The following is a 24,780-nucleotide window of genomic DNA, read 5'->3' on the forward strand; positions in this document are numbered from 1 at the left end:
GAGAAATGGCACATGATATCTTTAGTCCAAAACCACGAAGGGTGTCAATACTGTTTGTTCAAGGGAGTTATCCCATCCATCTGCTAATAACCTGACACTTTCCAATCCCCACCCCTGATGTTACATAATAAACAATCTCTGTCAGGAAAGTTGAGCACTTTTACAAAAAAAAAAAAACCCCAACAAAACAACAAAACAAATAATCAAAGAAACAAACAAACAAACAAACAAGAAACCCAATTTACCCCGAACATAAAAGCAAATGTCACTACAGCAATTGCGCATCACTATGTCTGCTTCAGCTATATCCAGTTCAGCACAAGTGTTAAAAATGTAAAACTAAACATAAAAAAAAAATAACACCACGATGACACATTTGGCAAAAGATAGAAGGAGTGGAACAGCTGTGCAACCACCAGTGTTGGCTGATCACAAAGCGGAGAATCTCTAGCCAGTCACGTGCTCAAATGGAATGCAGATCAATAACATTGAATTACTACCCAGCAAAGGATTATCACCATACACGCTTGCTGTGCATGTGCTAAAAGTGCAGTGGGTTTTTTTTTCCCCCTCTTTCTCATTCTTTCTTGTCAGCATGCAATACTCAATGATATGATCATACCAGCATTTATTCCCACACCACATGATTTAGGGAATATGCAAGTTGTTTGTGTACATTTTCTGCTCTGACAGCCAGCCATATAGAATTATGGCACTACACTTTCAATATGAGTAGTCTTACATCACAAATGAAAAAAAAAAGCATGTACATGAAATGCAGTACGCTATAGATCATTACAGTTATTCTAATATATCAGGGAGATTCATCTCTACAGGGGCCTTTGCACATACCAGACAGCGTGTCACAGCCAAAAGAAAATAGCATAATAATATGAATAATGAAACATAACAGATGAGAAATCGCTTGAGTTTTCAGGGAGGATTTCACATAAGCCAGGGGCTGTAAAACTTGTTGTACTAAAAGGACAGAGTGAATCTGCATCATTCTACTATCCTGCATTCAAAATGTAGACTTCAGAAATCTGGTCACTGCCCATGCCTGGAGTGTAAATAATGTAGTACTGAAATGATCAATGCTGCTTTTAAATCATTCGTTAGTACTATTTCCTGTAGGACTGTACATATATATGTGCATATTATACATATACATACACATACGGTATATTATGTCATCAGTTGATACAACAATGAAGTATAACAGTACCAGTCATGTGACTTTCGACCTCGCAGCAGAACACAACTGAGCTAATCACTATACAACATGTATCTAATTTAAAATGTCCGCAATTCAGCCTGCGGGCTGCAATGGATGTTATCCAATAAATACCATTGAATTCAAAATCTGTAGTGTGCAGGTAAGAAAAAAAAAATGTAATCTGTCACAATGTAAACACCACTGAACACCAAACTGAACAAAAGCTCTTGTATTACGTAAGGAGGCCCCATTTACAAGAATTGTGATGTCAAAAAAGCGGGCTCACAATGAATGTTTTGCAACCATATTATGAATCCATACAAAGCAGACCCACTTGCACGGCACTAATTGGAGGCATAGCACGAAAAGATTTTACTATTTGCAGATAATGCCCAATCACTGCACCATTTGGAAAGAAGTGCAGTCATTACAGATGCCTAAGCACCCTATGCGGTGCATCAACTCGTATTGTATTACAGTCATCTCTTCTATACATGTTATAGGTTCTTGTATTGGTTATATTTCATCTACAGGAGTTAATTTCATGTTGTTCTTCTACCTACGCTCCTCTTTACAACTTAGGCCTTTCAAAATTACAGCAAACAGTAATTGTTAAGAACCACATTGAAGCAAATGACGGGAAATAGATGACTTAGCATGTAACAGAATTTAAACCGTACACTTTACAACCAGAAATAATACTTTTAATGAGAAGGTTGGCTTTAATACATGGAACAAAACATATTATCACATGAGTCGGGACAAAAAGTATTACAGACAGCGAGATACATGCCGTGATCAGCTTGAGAATACTCAGCAGGAGCCTTGGAAAGTGGCAGCAGCTGACCCATTGAGACCTGACACCCCTCCAGGACCATCCTTGCCCATGTCCTTGGTACCTACAACTTGGACCTGGGGCTTTGCCGCCTCTGAGAGCAGGTACTCTAAGTAGAGTGCCCTGGAGTGATGGAGAACCTTGCCCAGGTGGTGTTTCCGAACCATGCGGTCAAACAGCATGGCCATTTCATTGTAGTCCATCCGGTTGGCCATGATTCGCCTGCTCTGTCCCAGCAAGAGGGCTGCACACACAAACATCATGAAAGGATTCCCTCCCCCAAAGTCCTGCGGTGCGGGTAAGCCCCGATAGGGACTGTGAGAGGGGGAGGTAGGGGACTTTCCAGGAGACTTGATGGGTGACGATATGGGTCGAGCTTTCTGGGGAGACTTGGGAGGGGGAGACAATGGGTGAGAAGACAAAAGAGGCGAACTCTCACTTCCGGGAGACGTCATCTCATCACTGGATTTCTGGTAAAAGGCAAGGCTTGTCGGGGGGCTCTTTCTCGCTGTGTCCAAAGGGTGCTCAGAAGCATGCTGGTCTGGACAGTTCGCATTCCTGCAAATCTTGCTGCTCTCTGAATTCTGGCCTATTTCAATGTGGAGTTCAGTTCTATAACCTTTGGGCTGTGATGGCTTAGCCTTCTTTTCAGCCGGTTCTGATTTTCCCCCAGACTGGCTTCCTGGGTTATCCTCATCATGGTGATTACTATCAGATCCCGAGTGCTCCCTCTCTGTGTGCTTCACTTCTGATCCTTTGTCTTGATCCTCTTCCTTGAGGTGGTCCATGGAACTGCTATCAGTGCGTCCTGCCAGCGAGTGCTGAGATTTGTTCAGGCTACTCTGGCTGCCAAGACTGTCTTTAGAGGAGCTTCTCAGGCGTGAGAAACGGAAGCGGACTCTATCTATAGCATATGCAGATGGTGAGTTCCCCGTGGAAGGACCATTAAGACAAACGCCATCAGCCGGGGGATCTGGTGGAAGAGAGCTCCACATGATCTCCAACATCCTAAGGGCATCCTGGAAAGCAAATTCTCTCTTCAGTTCCAGGAGCAGCCACCTGTAGCAGAAGTACAGGTCATCAGCATTCTGCTCCTTGAGGTACTCGTAGAAGTCCGGAGCCAGACACCGGATGAGCTCTGTCAGGTGCAGGAACTTGACTGACATGGCGTGGCCATCTGGCATGAAATTTCCTTTCACACGTTTCATCAGACTGCAGAAACAGATGTAGGCCTGTGCCTCGTCTTTCATAACATAGAGAATGGGTGAGGCTAAGTCACTCATCCCCTGGCAGTAAGACACATCAGGATGTGCAAGAGAGTAAGTCGTCAACACATTGAACAGCTTTTTCCCATTTGGGTTCTCATCGCCGTCAGCGTAGAACTTTTCGAGGCGGTCAGTCCGAACAACATCCTTGCGAACCATATTCTTGATGTTCTTGAAGTCGTCACGGGGGTCATTGAGAAGCCTGTCTCGGAGCCTCTCATACTCCTGTGACTTAGTGCGAATGTACTCCAGCCTCTCATTGCCCGTCATGCCCTCAGGGTATATATTCAGCAAATGGCGCCAGACAACCTTGCGCAGCGATGACTCCACTCCTCCCTTATACACCCTGATGCGGAGCTCATGGGGCCTCTCTAGACGGCCCAGGGGGTCGAGGAATGACCAGAACTCCTGGTCGTCCAGGGGTCGCATAGGCATCTCATACTTCTCCTCGGGAGTGTCGTCATTGGTGGTGAAGATACGCTGAAATCGATTGAATGTCTTCCCCACCTGATCCATGAATGCGCCGACGAGCGGCACAGAGTGGCTGCGATCGTTGGAGTTGTGCATTGGTGCTTCCATCCCCGTGATGACATCCCAGTCCTCTAAAAGTCCTGCCAACCAAATGACAATACCATTATCATTAATCATTACCATCAATCTCCTAGGCTGGCATGGCAGCAAAAAATCAACATAATGACTGTGACCTATCGTTCTCATCACTCACGTATTTCAAAATTTCGCCAACACACTGACTACAACAAAGGTCTTTGATGTAAATAGTGGCATTACAGGTAGATGTTGGCATTTCACTGTCATTGTACAATGTTGTAGCTGGTATCACTTACAATATGTATTTGACAAACCCCCATTTTTATACCACAGTACCGTACATTTCTATACTGGTGACTACTGTATACACCACATATATTGTGAGGGTTTTATTTTCGTGAATTTCACGAGAATTTAAAAACACATGAAAATATTAACTCTGATTACGACATGAATGTGGCGAGCAAGGAGTACATTTCATCATACAAACTGTACTCCACAATTGCAAATTTGACCACTCACCAAATTGTTGAGAAGTTCTGTTTTGCAAAAAAAAAATAGACTCACTAAATATATGGCATATTCTGCACATTGACAGTTTGTATAGATACCTGGAAAGCATTGTTCTTGCTATAGTTAGATCACAGGAAAGATAAGATACTGTAAAACGAGGAATGTTCGCGTGCATTTTAATTTCGCGAATTTCGCGAGCACCAAGATTCGCGAAATTAAAATGCACGCGAAAGTTCTTGTCTACACTATATGCATTGAATGCCAGTGGTAGTTCGCGAAAATTTCATGCCGCAAAAAAGGCTGTCAGCTCCAATTCGCGAAAAATTCATGCCGCGAATACATTGTTTTACAGTAAGCATTTTTAATGAAAATCTGAACATGACTAATGCTACAGAAGTAGCTGCTCCTACATACAAGTACCAGAAGCTTCAAGCATATAAACTTCTTAGATCTGGTGAACGGTTGGAACAGAACCGCATGATAGCACATCAAAACATTTGCTACAATAATCCCATATGAAATGCACAACCCGTTTTCCTTGGCACATTATTTTTGAAGGTGGGCTTGCATAATATTTCATAGTAATCAGATCTTTCTACAAATTATCTTGCTTTGAAGTGAGTGAAGCAAACTTGGCAACAAGCACAGTATTGAAATAGAAAGAGAACATGTACTTGATGACAGGAAGTGGTCCCATCCCACGAAGTTATCCTGGTTGCAGTGGTCTCATTGCACTCAAGCAAAACAAGGAAGTAGTATATTGTTTTATGTGACTATTGCGGACAAGCCCTAACCTGTGGGTATCTTACCTGGTCCCTCGAATGGCTTGGCATCCACCTTAAGTCTCAGGCAGGGGTCAGAAGCCCCACAGATGGCTGCATCTAGGTCCCAGTCAGACAGCATAGAAAGGTAGACCTCATGACCGCTATCATCATGGGACAGATACGTGATGGTGAAACCCCTGCAAGAGAATAGTATCGAGATACATCGAAACAGTGTATCTCTCTGCAAGAAAACAAACTGTTATTAACAAACAAACATAACAACAAAATCAATACTACCTGCATCCTTCTGGTGATTCTCTCAGATCAGTCACAGAGGTAAGTTTTCATCCATGACCATGGACCATCTGTGTACAATTCCTTTTGGATTTTGGCATTTTCTTGACAGCTAAGGGTGGGATTTCACGGAGCACGCGAACGATTTGCGAATGACGCGAATGGCAAAATCCAGCATTCGCATTTTAGTCTGCAAAAGATCGCCAAACAAACGTGAGGGTTCGGAAGCGTCGTCAATTGTTCGCGAATGTCGTTTTTACTTCGGCGATAATTTTAAAAAAGTTTGAAATTTTTTGCGAACCTTTTCCGCACACTTAGTCGGGATTTGCTCGTGAATTGTTCTCGAAAGTGTCTTTAAAGCTTCGTCATATGCGCAAGACCTTCGCAAGACACGCGCGATGTTCGCAAAATGTTCGTGAAACCCCAAACAGACTCCGAAACTTCGGAGAATGTCTCGCGTATGTTACGCGAAATCTGCGAAGTTTTTCCGATCATTTTACGACGTAATCGCGAACTGTTCGCGTACCTTTTGAGACATTCTCGCGAACGTTTAGCGCACGTTTGGGGGATGTATGCCCTGTACGTTTTCTACAAATAAAAATCGTAGTATACATCTAAACATCAAACAATTAAATATCAACAACTATAGTAACGAAAGAAATTAAAGACTAGCAAAGAGAAAGAATATTTGATATACAAAAAAAAATCGCTGAATACACTTAAAATCAATCTTAAGGATGTAAATTTCATTTGAACTATAGAGATTATGTGTTGGAGGAACTGCAAAAAAAAAAAAGGAACAAATGCTTTACTAGTGGAGATACGTCCTAGGGGGAAAAAATGTAGGCAAACACACGATAGAGAAATGAGAGAAAAAGAAAGGAGAAATACAGGAAAGAAAAAAAAATTCAACTCAAGAAAGCTTTTTGAGTTGATTTTTTTTCTTGCTTCCACCTCTCCTTGCTACATTTTCTCCCATGATTATTGAAAATGTTTCGTTGTTCGCATTTCCGTCGCGTGTTCTTTGTGTACGTAACATGCTGTACTTTAGCAATGATACACACGACAATCGCACATACGTCGTGGGAACTTCGCACAAATTGCGCAAGAATAGTTTTCGGCTTCATTGTCGGAAAACATTCGGAGAAAAACTTTTCCGAATGTTGGATTTTGTCATTCGCGTCCTTCGCAAATCGTTCGCGTGCTCCGTGAAATCCCACCCTAAAGCTCCTCCCAACACGATGTGGCACAAGCTATGATAACATGCATTGGATAAAGTGTAGGATCTGTGGTACAATGTACCTAGTCTCCAATCGACAAGAGATAGCCCCTAGAGACCTTCCTAACTGTTTGTTATCTTCCTGGAGTCCTCTTCCAATACTTCCTGCTCAGGCACTTCCTGTAAAAGGATGTGCCACAGTGTCTATAAACAACACAGCATCAAAACTGTTTATTTTGATACAGAATGTGGTAATAGAATAGCAGCACTAACATCATTGCAATGCTATATCAAGGAAATAGTATTCATATACTTCCCCCTAATCTTGATCTGCTCATATCAAGCTCTCATACACATATTACCACTCCCTGAAATCAAAATTCTTACCACAATGCAAAGATGAGAACCACCGGTCTTTTAACAACTCATAAATCAGAATAATATATCAAGTTTAACGGAGGTGTCACAGCACAATGAAATTGTCACAACTGATAAATGACCAGTCTGGCAAATTAGACACTCAAGGTTCCTGTAACGGTACATGGCAGAGCCTTAATATTGAACAACAATGGCATAGAGTCACACATGCCTGGCACACAAATCAAACACAGCAATATTTGAAATTTTAATGGTTGCTGCAAACATCATCAGTAAAAGGTGAAACACATGCTCAAACAGACAAACATGCAACACCTGTATTACGCAACTTACATCTTGAGTTGGAAGGCTTGCATGAGGAGCAGCTGCAGCATATCAAAGCTGGTGATTTCTGGGTCAATGCTAAAGCTCTTGTACTCTGGCTGATGGAGCCCTGAGCATTTCTGTTAACAAGACCGAAAAGAAAAAAACAGAACAAAACAAAAACAATAATATCCATGTTCCATGTGCAGTGTTGTACTGCATGGTAAACCTAATGCAAGCGGTCATGCAAAAAGAAATTAAAGAAGAGACCGACAACAGCAACACTTGAGTCACATTTGCCTTGCACTGGTGTTGTGGGGAAATATAGTGCATGTTGCATGCATATTACATATTCCATAATAAGCAGTTTAACTGCCTCCAAAAGTCTGCCAAGAAACAAAGACTGTCCCTCCCCCACTCTTCCCTACAGCATCTCCTCTCCCCCAAAGTCTGACATTCCTGAGAAAAATATTTGAATATATCAAAATGTTGCTCTTCCTCATACCATCCTACACCTAACCTTCACATTTTGAGGTACAGTTGAACCTCTCGTATCCGGACAAGTCGGGACCGGGGCTCATCCGGATAAGGGATTTGGCCGGATACGGGAGACTCAATGCTTTATACATGTACATATACATGTACATACACAAGTACTGATGTAGCCCATTGTAGTACCACATGTAGTAATGTGTATACTGCAACCTTTTCATTGTTACATTTGGGGATGTTTGGGGATGTCAAATGTCTGAAGGTAAGCAATTTGGAAGGAAATTTGATGTAATGTATGTTAATCATGTTGGAAGTAATATGTAATTCATGTGTGTTTGTGTAGGAGTTCTCAAGGAGTTGGGAATCCCCCTTTCCTCCCGTAATCATAAAAAAAAAAAAAAAAATCACGGCGAGATTGCGTCCGTATAATAGAGAGATCCGGATAAAGGGAGGCCGGATAAGAGAGGTTCAACTGTACTACATTCCACATTTTGTCGATCACTTTGACTAAAATTCTAATCTATAGCATCCAAGTCAAATATTTCCTTATCTCAGGATTTGACCCTGTCTTTTCAATCCTACCCTCACACACATGAAGCTCAAAGGACAAGTTCACTTTCATATACATGTGGATTGTGTGAATACAGCAATATTAGTAGAATACATCAGTGAAAGTTTAGGGAAAATTGGACAACCTGTTCAAAAGTTATGAATTTTAAACGTATCTGTGCAGTCACGGCTGGATGAGAAGACTACTACAGTATATCATGATGTCACATGCGTAGAACCATATAAAGAAAATATAAAGAGAATTTCACAAAATTTTACTTTTTGAAAAAAGTGCACATATCCTCGACTTGTCAATAATGCGAGAAAAGTGAAAATACGATAAATTTTCTCTATATTTTCTTTATATAGTTGTACACATGTGACATCACAAGCTGTAGTAGTCTTCTCATCGAGCAGTGACTGAGCAGAAGCTTCAAAAAAATTTGAACAGATTGTCCAATTTTCCTCAAACTCTCACTGATGTGTTTTACTAATACTGCTGCATTCACTCAACCCACATGTCTATGAAGGTGAACTTGTCCTTTAAGATTACCTTCAAGCACTGTTGTTTATCAATGCAGCTTATACAATGTATTTGTGCATATTGTGTAAAAATCGTAATAAAAATCGTAAAGTTTACCCTTGACTGCTAACTGCCATAAGATTTTTTTGATATACAGTGTACAGTGTATGTACTGTGTACACATATCTTTGATTCTGTCTTTGTATGGACTTTGATTCCATTTCACTATTTAGTCCCAAACTTTTATGAATGAATTGTATAATTTCAGAATATTACCTGTAATCTTAAATGAAACAAGAAAAAAAAAATTACCATAAATCCAAGAGGTAATTAGCTGATTCATAACCTACTACTCAAAATCTAAGTCTGTTCAGTTTCCTTACATGATAAGTGACATTTTTACATGTATGACAAGGTATTAGAAAACCACAAAATCACTCTGGATTTTTTTTAAATAAAAAAAGCTAATCATTATTTACAAACAAATGATATATGTACAGTACAGATTGCATGATCTGATTTACAGCATGCTACATATCCACTACCATGCTTGACAGGGCAAACTAGAACTCAGTTTTTTGGCACATGAAATGAATACACCTGTAGGTGCTTGCCTGTCAACAGTACAATGTTGTAAGTGGGTTCATACCCACACCCATTCCAAGCAAGTTAATAGAGAAAACATAATTATTTTTTAATTATGTTTTCATTACCGTTGGTTTGTTTGTTTGTCTGTCTGTGTGCAAAATAACTCAAAAAATTGAGCACGGATTAAGATTATCCTTGCAGAAAAGGTTGAGAATGACACAAGGAACAGATGATTAAATTTTGGTAGTGATCTGGAAATTTTAATGGATTTTATGAAGGCTTTTTGACATTTTGGCAGGTAGGGTCAATGAACTTGGGAGTTCAAGCTGTGCATTTTTGAGGTTTTTATGTGCACTAAAGTGCATGCTCTAGTTTCTGTTAGGGTAAGGCGCGCCGCGCAGCTAGAGGTTTGTGACGTAACAAAGGCTTCTATATTGGGGAATTGGGCAATTTTTCAGCATGCATACTAATATGTATGGGTGGAAATCACTGATCTCTGTGAAAGAGCAAGATCATCGGTGGAAATGTAGTAGTTGCTTGGCGGAGGTCTGCGCTCTCAGAATGCTTTTCTAGTTTGTAAAGTCATGATAATGCCTTTACGCCTTTTGTGTCAGTACCCTTGATACAAACAGGGTCATATGTACACGGTGTAATGTTTAAAAAGTGCACTCATGCTTTATACTCAACAGGGAGACCATGTTATGCATACCAGCGGAGGACATTTGCCCGAGCCTGAATTTTAAACGATCAGGAGGGAGCGGGCTGCCCATCCATCTGGAACTGATGTGATGGCCTGCATTTGATCATCGCACAGGTACTAATAGCCAGTCATTAGTTGTTTGGCGAGTGTCAAGTTTCACACACTCCCAGGGTCTGGGCCCTGTATGGGCAGCTGATGGCCAAAAAAGAGGTATGAGTGTACAGTAGATTCTTTTTTCTTTACTTTCTCATGACAAAGGCGATTGCTATCAATTGGTACCTGTACACTCCCAGCACAGTATAGCATGAGAGTGCATCACACTCTTAAAAACCTCTCCATCCAGATTACTGAAACATCAATTTACATGCACATCCACTATTTTCAGCCTGGCCATTTCTCATGATAAACATGTCACGGAATTGTGAGCTATAAATGCATGATATAATGCATGGGGCAAGAGTACAATGACCTTTGATGTTGCTCTTTTATCACTATCATTTCATGGAAATAATTGTCTACATGTAATATATTTCTATTCGCTGAGAAAATTATTTTACCACTGGACATTCCTACATGAAGTGAAAGCTGAAAATAGGGAGCTCTTGATTGAGGATGCGGACGTGAATTTTTGTGTGTCATGTGCAAATTTCTGCCATTGGCATACAATTACAAGCTTTAAGTCCTGCATTCTCTTCATTCTACAATGTTACAATGTTAGTAAGCCAAATAATGTCATTCTAGAATCACTGACGTACAATGTAGCTGAAGGAAACAATGCTGTTTAGGACATACATTGTAAACAGAAATGCACATTTGACAATAGCAGACGGTGCGCTCACAGTCCGCAAAACTACACGTATGTACAATGTAGTTTCGTCCCCGATACACACTTTAAACTTTGAGCTTGCAGTCACACTACAGACAAAACTGCACAGGGTTTCACAGATTGCATGCGCATTAACTCTTGTTGTCAGTCATGCACTTCCCATAACCATGTTGAAGGAACAATATACCGGTACATCATATGCACAGAATAGCACATTTACACCTGGGCCTGGGACAAGTCCACTTGGCTGAGTTGCCGTGCCTAACGTTTTCGAAAGCGCTTGTAAGGCACAACAGACAGAAGGCCACTACAGGGCACGGACGTTCCAGGTTGGTTGTTTCTTGCGTCGCAGACTTCACTGCATCCTCAATTGAAAGCCCCCCCAGTGCCATCTTTAGTCACAGTTCAGTGACCTCTGACCATTGACTTTGTATATCTGTACCTCATACAAAAGTAGAAGCATACACACAGTACCTGGGCCTACATTGTAGGGTCAAGTAAATCCTGTTTGCTGTTTATGACATGGCCGGCGGAACCATGGGGGCCATGTGGGCTCGAGCCCCCACACTTTTTGTGCACCATACAAAGGAATGTAGGTGTCATCACTTTGGGCCCCCACACTTTTTAACCGGAAGTACGTAAGTGGCAATAAATAGAAATAGATAGAGATTTTGAAGTGTGAGCGTGGTAAGGTTATGTTTTTCCACTGAAGACCTTTTTAGTTTGTTTGTTGTTTGTTTTTGTTTTTTGCTTGTCAGCTGAAAAAACCCGGAATGGAAGGGGAGAGATGAGCTGAGGACCTTTTTTTTGTTTTTGTTTTTTTTGCTTGTCAGCTAAAGAAACCCAGAAGTGGGCCCCCACACTTTTGAAAACGCTCCACCGGCCTTGTATGAGATGTGGGACAAGTGGAAAGATTGATTACCCTAGAACATCATGCCTCCAGCATCCTTTAGGGTTGAAACATACATTTTTGAAAAGTACCAGTAATCTTAGTAAAGATACAATGTATGTCCAGTTAAAATATCAGTGACTAGTGAGACTGTGAAATTATCTCCTCCAATATACACATACAGTATGTTATTGCGACTGATACTTCTGTGTTGTGGAATTCCATTACTTTCATAGTTTAGGTCAAAGTTTCATGAACCTGTATCATTCTGTTTATCTAATTTTACTCTAGATACTTCTTGAAGCCAACTTCAAGATGGTGTGCATTGCACTCCTAGGCCACTACAGTGTAAATGCCTATCAACTGGTCAATTTTCTTTTCAGATCACTGGTGAATTCAATTTAAATCCCATACAGCACAATTTAGATTTACATGTCTGTATCTAGCAACTCAAAAGAACAATTGAAAGAGACCTTGTATCTGGCTGATTAAATCTGCAGGTTTTCATGTACAAGAATATTTTTCGGAAACATGTACAACCTCTTAGATTATTGCACGCTCTTAAACATCTCATAAAGAGGTTTCTGAATATCTTGCAAAAAATTAAAAGCTAAATTCCCAGCTCAACCAATACTCTACCATGGTACCAGCGCCTTAAATTCTCGTGTTCACAAAATTACACATTTACAGCTGTACATGCTTGTACTCAACTCGTTGATGAGATTTGTTATAATTTAAAGATAGCAATCTCCATGCCTTAAGAGGAAGCTACGGCAAATCCTTTTGGTGTCCTGGAAAAATTATTAATTTTATGAAATTCTGATTTAAAAATGTCTTCTGAGTAGCACTACATGTACCCTACTGTGTCCGCATTCATACAATTGTATATGCTGAGGACAACTTCTCTGTTCAGTGACATCTGTCACTCACGGAATATGTTCACACCGAGTATTAAGAATGTACCTAGAAGTGCTAAATACCAACAGCTACAAGTTGCCGGCAAACCTGCTTTTGTTGTAAGACTTACAGCTGAGGGACTTGTTATTTCACAGGTGAATAACACATTTTGTTATTCATAAACTAAAGCCCATTGGGGAATTCTTCCATGCTGCCGTATGATAATGTTTACATATATCCCCAAGTGCACACACTTCCGAAGGCCATTCTTTATTTGATAAAAATAATATGATAAAAACAGTGGTGCCATTGGACTAACAATAATCAGTGATAAAGCGTAAGTAAACATACATTGTACACTGTACATGTATATGCCAGCAAGCATAGCACAAGTACCACTGGTGACGTGAGTAAATAAGAAACCCACATGCTGCCAACAGTCTGCTGCCAGGGATTTTACTACCCAGCTGGCCAGACTGTTCAGTACCATATGACAACCACTTGTTACAAAGTACTACCGGTATGCTAACACAGAGAAGCAGCACACAGTGCACTGTACATGGGAAGAACCTATTTCTGAAGAGACATATGTGCTGAATGCAAGCAGGTAGAGCATTTATAAATAATTCGTGGAAATCCCATTTCCTTTGCTCATTTTTCCACTAATAAATTACATTCATTTCTGGTCGGCTTTCTTCTGTTTGCGTTTGTTACAATTTACATTTATAAATAAGAAACACCATACAATGTACAAACGTCAGTGAATGTCAAGGAAAATCAAAATTAGTGTAAAAAAAAAACACACACACTTTCACATTAGGGCCTAAAGAATATCATGGAAAAGCCTTCTTCATGTGATGTCACATTTCTGGGAATGTTCTTCTTTTGCATGAATTGTAGGAGGCTACTAACTTCACATGTGTTATGTTGAATGTACCTGTATGTGTACATGTATTCATACACATGTACATTGTTATAACCTATTCTATTGGTACATTTACATAAAATACTATAGTGTATATGTATACATCCACATTGTTATGCAAAATATCATCCACATTCCAGAAATTACTCACTCACACATGAATACAAGTGTACATGGACAATCCCACTTTTTTTTTTATCATGAAGCATACCCTTGTATAATTGTACAGTAAATGGTGATATGATGCAAAAGGGCTACGTTATTATCTGATACATATGTGTGCTACATTTTAATTTTTATTTCATTTTTTTTTTTTTTTTTTTTTTTTGTGCCTCTACATCTGGCTATACAGATAACCTAACTACACGTATATCTACAGGTGTAGAAGATTAACTTCACAATACACTATGTACACTTTGTACCTAGCCTCCCACTGCTCAATCTGATTGATTATCATTGACGCTTTTATAATTTTAGAACACCAGACATTGAAATAAGGCAACAATGTTCTGAGAGGGAATTTGGCTCAATTACGTTGATTAACAGTGAATGCAGTTCAAAAGATTTGTTAAACAGGTCAGTGATGTTTGAGAAAAGTATGACAATTTATACTAAACCTGTGATTTCAAGAACTCTGGTTGTAAATTTCATGTGAGATATTTTTGGCTGAAGAGGCTACATCAGTCTGTGGTACAATGTATGTCACAGGGAAATGACACGCCTGAAATACAATGATTCACAAAATTGAATGTTTATTTTACACAACATTGTAAACATTTTCTTCATTTGTTAACTGACATACATTGTACAATGTGTATGAGGGTAATATCCTTCTCTCTACCTAATGAGGGAGGTAAGACAAGCACTGTAAATTTTATCAAATGACTTTGACACAATGTTCATATTTACAATGAAAATATGTACATATGTACGCTAGAATGCTCAATCAATTTTCCTTATTGTTGTGTGCCACTAAATAATTGTGACATCGCAAACTGTTGTAGCCTTCTCTTTCAACGCAGCAAGGTTGAAGCAGCAGTCTTTACTTACATACAGTGTAAATGTAAAAATCTGTACAAATGTTGCATTCACAAGGACAATGTGGAAACAAGTTTCATCAACCAGCGTTCAGCTCTTGCGCCGACCAGCCAAACTCAAACAAAAAGTTTGAAGTGCATACTTTGAATGGTTACTTTAAATATGAAAATTACAAGGGTAAAAAGGGAGAGTCCAATAAATCAATGGGATTGACAAGAGCTCGACCCGAGGCCAAGGCTGTTGCTAGAATCTCACAAGTACAAAATTGTTTTGACTGCATTTCTATTTCATTATGTGTGGTCTGTGAATAAGACACTGCTAGATGCCACTGATCAATACATGTACAGTACGTGTACATGTACATGTATGCCTTAAAGTAGACTGCAAGCACACCCCTAAAGCTAAACAAGGAAAATGAAAGCAAATGAGGAAATGATGAAGATGAACGTAAAGGGGTACTAGAGGTAGTAAAAGAAAAAGCAAAAAAGACGTAGGAAAGTAGGAAAAGGAAAACATTCAGATGAAGAGGGAATGAGGGGGAGAAGCAAAGGAGGAAGATGAAAAGAAAGGAAAATGAATCTAATGAGAAAAAGATGGATAAGACTTACAGTAAGTTGATACATGTATAAAGTTTAAAGGGACTGTACAGCTCTGGTTGAGGTGAGGATTGAGCTTTAGTACAACGTTTTGCAAGATATTCAGAAACCACTCTATGAGATGTCAAAGGGCATGCAATTCTAAGGGATATCAAAAGTTTATTTGATGACAATTGGTTTTGAAATGGCTGAGATATATCCAAAAACAAGGTGAAACAAAGAGATCCTAATAAAAGGCGTGGCCTCTCGCCTTTTATTATTATCACTTTTTTGGATATCTCAGCCATTTGAAAACCAATTTTCATGAAATAAACATTGAATCCTTCTTAAATTTACATGCTCTTCTACTGTAGAATACAAAATTTCAGCCTCATTTGCTGTTTTCTCATTGTTGTCCGCTCAGTACAAATGTGTATACTTGTATGGCCATACTGTTAATTGTGCATACGAATAGTGATTCCGGTATATGAATATAATGTGAAAGACATTGATTACAAATTATACAATGTATTCCATTACGAAAACTGTGTCCGGGATTGAGTATGTACAATTGTACAAGTATATAGTGTAATTTTGCAACACACTCAATGATACATTTTTGAAGAGCGGTTACAAAGTACATTTTCCAAAAATCAGACTGAATAATTCCTACATAATTTTGCAAAATTCGTAATTTTCAGGACTTTGTGAATAACCAGAAAGTACAATGAATACATTCAGCTCTCCTACTAACAGACTAACATTTTTATCATCCTTTATCTCTGCTTCATTCCCTGTCGAGGTCAAAATAGCTTAATTCCTGCACTATGACAGTTTCAAATCACCATGTGAGCCACTGATAGCATGACAGCTATCCAGTAAGTGGCTAAACTACATTCAAATCAGGGGAAAGGGGGGCATTTCATGAAGCATTTTGTCCAACAAAGTTGTCGGACAAATTTGCTTTCAGCCTATCAGATGCAAGGATTCCAGTAGCTTGTAGACGTCTATGTATTAAACACTAAAACAGTTTGTCAGAAAAATATCCAACCAAAACGCTTCATGAAATGCCCCCTGATCAGCGACGTTGACGGGTAAAACCTGCAGCATGATCATAGCTAGCCAAGTAGCTATCTGCTGCTATTATAAAAACAGAGCCTGTCGTAGCTGTCACTGTACACACGAGTTGGATAACCTGCTGGCAGTGACCAGTGATAGTGACAGTAGTGTTACAATTTTACATGATCACAAAACCCTGTCTCTAGTCTTCCTTATCTTTTCTGTTCTTTGCTTTTGTTTACTCTGTTGGTTCTTGTCTGTAGTCTCTGGCTCGACTCCTGACCACATTAGTAAATGACGATTAGTGCATCGTTAAGTTTCTTTTTGCGAATCAACCGCAGTTCTCCAGGACTGCGGAGGTCAACTAAAGAAAGGTAGGCCTGGCTACATTGAACATTACGGCAACTTCAAGACATGGGACTACAGAAAATCCACAGGCACCAACGCTGCCAACGCGCGTACTGTACATGTATACGTAGAGCTCACTGAGCCTACACATCACAGTTCCCTTACCATGACTTGTACTCTAATCGCATCTCTCCGTCGTATACCCATCTTTCCACCAATACCTGCCATCTTAGCCACGACATTCATTTTTCCTTTCCTCGTCTTCAGAAGGTCGTCAATCACCGTTGATATAAAGTGAAACCATGTGAAAAATGGTCAATTCCATTACATCTTGAAAGCACTCTTACAGAGTCCTCCGTAAGCTTCGCCTTCGAAAACCGATCATTTGGATCCGTAGCATACATAGCCAGCATGCATAGCATGTACTCTAGTAAGTGTGTACTGTACCCATACAAAATAGACACGTTACACACACACACTACTCTGCAGGGCCGCCTCGGAGGAGATATCACAGCCACGTCACACAACGTAGAGCTGAAGTTTAGGGACAGCGAAATATCATAATGAACATCCAATGAACATAACATCAATGAAACGCCTGCACATCTGTCTTCAAACTATTGTACTTGGTTACTCAGTTACTCTACTGTACTACTGACTAGTACAACCGTATACTCAGTACAAATACACACATGTACTGGCAAGAAGTTTTGATGTCGGAATATTGAGATTAACTCTAATCAACCAAGCAGATTTCTACGAATATCTTCTCATGGATATTTAGAGTCCTTGGAGTTTTTGAGTTTGTTTCATTGTTTGTTTGCTTGGTTTTTTTTTTTTTTTTTTTTTTTTAAAGGAGAGACACAGAGAAATTCCGCAGGTGTAGTATTTAAACTATTAATTCAGCAAAATAAGATAAACATATCAACGGATATGAACGTGCCTACAGTTACATTTATATAGACCAACCACATCTTTAAAATGTTTTTAAAAGTGGAGGGCCCAGTTAAATATTTCCGGTGCCCCTCCTGGGTTCCTTCATCTAACAATGAATTAATAAGCAAAGGGAAAAAAAAAAGGAGGGATTGATGGGGGTCTTCAGCGCAACTTTCTAGTGCCACTTCCGGGGTTAAAAAAGTGTGCGTGTGTGAGTGTGTGTGTGTGTGGGGGGGGGGGCAAAGTGGTTATATACCCCAAATGTTCCTATATCTTCTGCAAAAAAAAAAAAAAAAAAAGTGGGCCTTGAACCATAGGTATAGGTATAATTTATGCCCTAGGTACGAGCTTTATTAGAATCAGACGTTTAGTAAAATGCCCATGCAGAGTCACTATATGGGCTGATTATAGAAAATTCAGGCAGAGGAGAAACAACAATATCCAGGTCTTACTGAGCTGCCCATCTGATCCGATAGACCTACGTAGGCCTATAGGCCTACAGTTAAACCTACCCCCTCTCACATTTTTTTTTTTTATATTACAGATACTCTATCCAACATTGACAATATCCCTAAGCATTATCTTCAAGACCAGATAAAGCTACACTACCGTTTATAGGTGAAATGGTTCAAAAAAAAAAACTATAAACAAAAGACCCTTGAAAGATCTTTGAAAGACCAAAAATGTAGTATTTTTCCAAGAAATTTCTCAGTGATCTTACCGAACGTTTTACTATTTCTTTAACATGTCGGAAAAATCCTAAACATTATAGTGGATACGATATCCAGGATTGTGTAATATCCAAGAGTATAATACACACTAAGAAAAAAAGGTTCAATAAGGGAGCTAGAAGGGTTCGAAGTCGCGGAAATGGGTGCAAATTACACGATTTGCGAAAATGGTGGAACTTTGCTTCTTATATGGTTCATTTGGGGTTCGATCTTGCCACGGTCATTGACGGTGCAATATTGCGCCCCAAATTAGTCTCAAAACAAAGACCTCCTATGGTGTTGCTCGACACTAAAATGCAATATTACATATCCTTGTGCTGATATTATTGAACGTATATTTTTTGATATTAGGAAACTTAATTTTCTTTCATATTCTATAATCATTCATCGAGAGTATATTTTCAAATTAAGTTGAGTCCATGATGAAAGGGGTCTACTACAAAAAAACTAACGTAGAATACCTGATTGCTTGTCTGGTATTGACCAATCACATTGTACACATAACCTAGGAGGTTTAACAGATGAAGTTCCAACTGGCTGTAATTATTCAAATAGTCGTCAGATTTCTATTGCTGTACAAAACAATTCCACAGGTGCATTTGTGCCTTCGCTGATCGGGATTCGATGCCGCCGTCTCGCTGAGCAATCTGAAGATTCATTTTGGACGTTAACATAATTTTGGCTATATTTTGCTTGTTTATCTATTAAATGAAATGAAATCCTATACTTTAAGATAAAAACAAATCAAGCAAAAGTCAATTCTGAACAGAAATATTATTGTGCAAAAGTGTTAATCTTAATCAGAGCTGTTTCTTGTGAAAGTGTTTAAACTGTACCCTGGATAGCCGGCTTATTTTATCACTTTTCCTCATGATTCTGACAAAGCAAACTGATATGATTCTTCAAATAGAATTCTTTATCAATAGATACATCAGATTACTGCCCAGGCATGCCTATTAGAATAATGTTCGTTTTATTTCATTTTTTTTTGGCGCAATTTCTATTCGTGTATCCCCGTGTCTTTAACATTCACCTAACCTATCTCTTATTGGTTGGGATGTCGAAACGTAATTACCATTACAAAGACATATCTTCCTGTTTGTGGTTCATTCTTGCTAAGGTGCAATATTGAGCCCATAACTAGTCTCAAAGAAAGACCTATGTGGTGTTGATCGACACTTGAATACAATATTGCATACCGTCGTGGTGCTACTATGTACATTTTTTTTAAGACATCATAAAACTTGCTGCTCTCCCATAATTTCATAATCATTCATCGGAGCATTTTTAAATGAAGTTGAGATGAAAGGGTCTGCGAACAAACTAACGAAGAATACCTGACTGCTCGTCTGGTATTGACCAATCAAAATGGAATGTCACAGCATTCCCTGCATGCTTACTGTGCGATGATGGAGTCAAACCCTACTACACGCTAAAGATTTTCGTTGCGACTCGATCTCGGGACAGCAAAAAAAAAAAAAAAAAAAAAAAAAAGTCAATATTTTTTCAAAGCCCTCAAATCTGGAATTCCATCCACTCTGATGTGAAATGTAAGAAAACGGTACAAAGTTCTAAGAAAGCTTTCAAGCGTATTTTACTTGAAAGGTTTTCTGGAAGTTACCAATATCATTTTACGAATTTATAAGAGACTAGCAAGATAGGGTGTGTTTGTGAAAATGACATCTTGCGTATTGTTAATGTGCGCTGGTCCATGTTTTTGTCTGTGTATGTATGTGTGTGTATGTGTGAGTGTGTGTGCCAATGTTTTTCTCTGTATATACAATATATTTACTTTTCCGGGATTAGTTTTGAATAAGGCCAATTGCCTTCTCACTCACCCCTTCACTTGATATCTTTTGCTGTTTGTTTGCTTTGTTTGTTTGTTTGTCACATTGTCATTTTATACTTGTCATACCATTGTCACATTTTATGTATGCATATTTTATTAAGTGAAAATAAATGAAATGATTAACAAAAATCATTTAGAGAGCAAAATCGCGGATATATAAGGATGCAAACTACACGATTTATTTTTAAGGGTTGATTTTTTTCCTTTTTTTCATGGATTCATGCACGGTAAAGCCTAAGGGTAAAATGCATGCACATGAAAAATGTAAGCACATGTTTCCATGTGCTTGCAAACACCACATTTTAGAATGAATAAAGACTAGCTGTGATAGTGGAATTTCTCATGAATAAATAATAAAGCATTCAAACCCTGGCCATTGTTCAACACATTGTCAGGATGTTAACCACATACTCCCATACACACCCATTGACCCCTGTGCAAAGTGAAAGTTTTGTACAGAGGGTTGGAAATAGAGCAAAATCTGTAACCTAACTGTGAAATTGATCATGGATTTCATGAAACTGATTTATGTTTTAAACCACCTCCAACAAAATTGTACACTATACAACTATCACCCATATCAATGACAGTGTTATCTGATATATAATTACTGAATTATTAAGAATCAAAAGTGGAAAATGTGGTTTTTTTTTTTTAAAAAACGCCTATTAATCCATAGAATACATTCGATGCAAAATAATGACATGGATGTTTCCTTAAGTGTAAATTCACGGACCCAGTCGTTTGGTCATCTGGCGTGGGCATGTTCATTCTTTTCTTAAACATGATGTAGGAATTCAATGAATTGTTGAGTCGTGCGAACTTATGTGCACATAAGTTGACTCCCAGATGGCTCATTGTACAGCTCGTGCATGGGTGTTTGAGCTGAGCATCCAGCGCAAATTCCATTTCCACAGCAGATCAGCTCTTCTGAGGCTTTTCGTAGCGGCTTACTGCAACTCTGACTTCAACATTATTTTGTCCACTTCAAAATATCAAGACCCCGCAGATTCTTACTACGTGGAAAATGGTGAGTTAAAATATCATCGTAAAGCATGATTTGAAATATCCACAATGTTCTCGACCAAGGCCTTACTCTCGATATTACCCTTCATCAAATTTCTTGTATGTATTATGTTTTTGGTTGTATAGCCTTGTCTTATAATGTAGGCTTGTAGGCAGTAATATTGAAACGTTCATTTTAGAGTTCTGTTAAAATTGGCTAGTTTTATGCGTTCTTTTTTCTGTTTTATTTTGCTTTGTTTCGTAACCATTCTGTGGAATTAGATCAGCTTTAACGATAAAAAGTTTTGCTAAAGACGTCATGGCATTCCGATTTCCGATTTCCGATTCATTTATTGTTCATTTAGGAAATTCTTTTTGTTGGTATATGGGCGTGCACATAGGAATATCTACATACATGCATAAATTTACATATTATATTCATGTACATGTACACATTATAAATGATACAATTTTCACTACATACACAATTATATACAAGCATAATTTATACTCACAATATAGTGAACACATACATCATCACAAATTTCAAATAATTCTTTATATTTACCGATCAACAACAAAACAAAATAGTTCAGAAAACGTGGAATCGGATGTTCCTATAAGAAGTGTATCCTTTGTCATAACCTTTACGCCCCCTCCCCCCCCCCCCCACACACACACACATCCCCAAGGATAATACATCGCATCGTGCCATACCACACTTGATTAATAACGAATAAAAGGAACGAAAGTTGATGAATAATTGTTGATAAACTTATGGATAAAAAGAAGACCAGTGTACTAACTAAAATTATAATGGCAAACATTGCACGCTCATTTTTATGCTGGGATAATTCTCTGTAGTCAGGTAGTGTTAGTGGTGGACTTAAGTACACCCTGTATGCAGCAAGGCAGTGCATAAGAATTGAAGTATACATTAAGCTGCCATGGAGAGAGTTATGTAGTCACATTTACATAAGTCAGCTCTTCTGCAAAATTACTACACACGCATGAGCAGTGGCCTTGAACTCATGACACTTGATTTTCCTTTTCAGGTATTCAAGCAAGATACAATACGATGAAGTTGCGCGCATTCTCCTGATCACGTAAACTTATATGCAATTCTGAAGGACAGAGTGATTCCTCAACAGAATATGTAAGTTTCATTAATGGATTAATCCGTAATATTCTATGTATTTTCAGGTTATTGATTCATCTAGATTTTCAGCATGTGATATCCGTGAAGTACATGTATATTATATTAAAGCTTATCATTACACATGAACGCAGTTTTATCAGTTACTATAACGTAGCCACCGTTTAGTGGGTTGCGGAAAATTTGATAAGACTATATAGTGTAATTTTTGATACGACTATATAGTAATTTTTGATACCATCTATAATCGAGAGATATGTTACTCAAGTGGACCATTGCGATCATTCATTCTTGCCTTTTGCGTTCTAAATCTTCTCAGTTTTTTATTTTTGTTATTTTTTTCTTGAAAACTCCATGATGGATTGTCTCTCATATACAGGCAGCATCTCTACCCCGCAAGAATCTTCAAATGCCTGAATAGCCATTTTTTTTTTTTTTTTTTTTGGGGGGGGGGGGGGTAATCTCCTTTTCTGTAACCAGTATTATTAAAGTAAATCAAATCAATGTTGTGAATAAGTAGAGGGGGCTATATTTTCACTTTTTTTGTGTGTGGTAACAGGATTAGAGGTGTCAACCATAATGGGCATCATTACACCCATTGCCATGGCCATCAGCACCCGGACCATCATCTGTGGCAAGCTCAGCAACGGGTGAATGGCTGAGGTCTATTAGTCTTACTCCTTTCCTAACTGTGGAAAATATACAGCAAACTGATGTTAAATTGGCATGTAATATGATGTTGTCTTACTTTGTTATTTTATGTTATGAAGACTTTGAGTTGGTTAGGAAAAATGTGAGAATATTTGAATATGCCCTATATCATAAATGTATGCAGGTGTGTAAAAGGTGTGTATTTTCATCTCAGTCCAAATTCGCCCACATTTTTTTTTTCAACATGACTTTACTCAGGCTATTCCACATCTATTCTTTTTTTTCCAGCTCTAACCTAGTGATGTCTGCATGCTGTCTCCTAATTTCCCGCCTGCTTGGAGAGGACATGCTGTATGTCTGTGACAAAGTAAGTGCTGCATTTTTTTTTTTTATGGGAGACGGGAATTCCATCTGCTTTGTGACTAGAAATATAAGAGGAACATTTCTTTGCAACATTATTATGTTTTACTTATATGACAAAGAGCTGAAATAAATCTATCCGACCGGATTTGTTTAGAAACCAATATCAAAGCTTAAAGGAATGGTATAGTATTGGTGGAGGTGAGGATTTGGGCTTTTAACTTTTTGTGATATACCAAGAACCTACTTATGAAATAATAGAGAGTATGCCATTCTAAGAGGAATTCTAAAGATTATTTGATGAAAATTGGTTTTGAAATGGATGAGGCATCCAAAAACAAAGTAAAACGCAGCGATCGTGATAAAATGTGGGTCCTACATTATATTATTATTGCTCTGTTTTGGATATCGTACCTATTTCAAAACCATTTCTCATTATCTCAGCAAAAGATGTTAGAAACCTGAAGTAGATCTCAACAAAAACTATACAATCAATTTAATTTTCCATTTTCTGGTCAATGGTCATATTTGCAATCTGTTAGTTTATGTAAGCAACAAAATAGTGTAAACGACCTATTTCCTTCGAAATTTTATTCAGTCATTATTTATTCATGCCAAAATCTCTTTCAGAACCTGGCAGGACTAAATCCCACAATCTTCACTGTGAATGCTGCGCACTAGTGACATCACTATTTGGCTGGATGGTTGTGAAATCTGCCCGAATTCCTGTATACAATCGTGTCTTCCTTCGCTACAATGTTTGCGGCCTTCTGTGCCCTGTGGCTTTGAGTATCCCAAACAAGGCAGAAACACTCGATGCATTCTTCAGCAGTACATTGCAATTCTTGATCTGAACAGGCAACTGTCACGAAAAAAACCTACGGCATTTCATTAACAATATTGTTCAATAATTGTCTTGATATGGTTTACCAGCCTAAAGTTTTCATGGTGTATACTTTTACAAGGAATTGTCACCAGAGAAATGATGTTGTTCAGGTTGTCCCTCCGTTCGTACATCTGTCTGTAATCGATTATGGCAACGTTGAATCACGAAGGGAAATGAAACGAAAAGTACAAGTAGAAAAGTTAATGCAGGGAGATTACTTTAGCAGTTGAACACATCGTGACAAATTGAGGAATATCGGAAAATCCGTTGAAGAGCTATATATACATATATATTTAGAGTTTTAGTGCCGCCATTACGAGATGAGAAAGCTACATCTTTGACGTCAACCATGGAAAATGATATAAAGAAATGTAAAGAAAATAGGCATAGTTTCACCTTTCCAGCATTACAAAAGGAGCACTTGATTTACTTCTTCCAGAAGGGGGGGGGGGGGGGCCTAA

At 38.6% G+C, this 24,780-nt stretch overlaps 1 protein-coding gene across 1 annotated transcript; it reads right to left on the reverse strand.

The window, feature by feature from the left end:
* Positions 1-1,467: 1,467 nt before the first annotated feature.
* LOC140241763 (TBC1 domain family member 25-like) lies at positions 1,468-17,117 on the reverse strand. Its single transcript, XM_072321517.1, has 4 exons — positions 16,911-17,117; positions 7,367-7,476; positions 5,188-5,339; positions 1,468-3,927 (listed from the first exon to the last, which is right to left on the reverse strand). The coding sequence occupies exons 1-4, from the start codon at positions 16,989-16,991 to the stop codon at positions 2,030-2,032; spliced, it is 2,241 nt and encodes a 746-aa protein (XP_072177618.1). The 5' UTR covers positions 16,992-17,117; the 3' UTR covers positions 1,468-2,029.
* Positions 17,118-24,780: the final 7,663 nt, after the last annotated feature.

Source organism: Diadema setosum, chromosome 2, assembly GCF_964275005.1.
Source record: "Diadema setosum chromosome 2, eeDiaSeto1, whole genome shotgun sequence".
Lineage (NCBI taxonomy): Eukaryota > Metazoa > Echinodermata > Echinoidea > Diadematoida > Diadematidae > Diadema > Diadema setosum.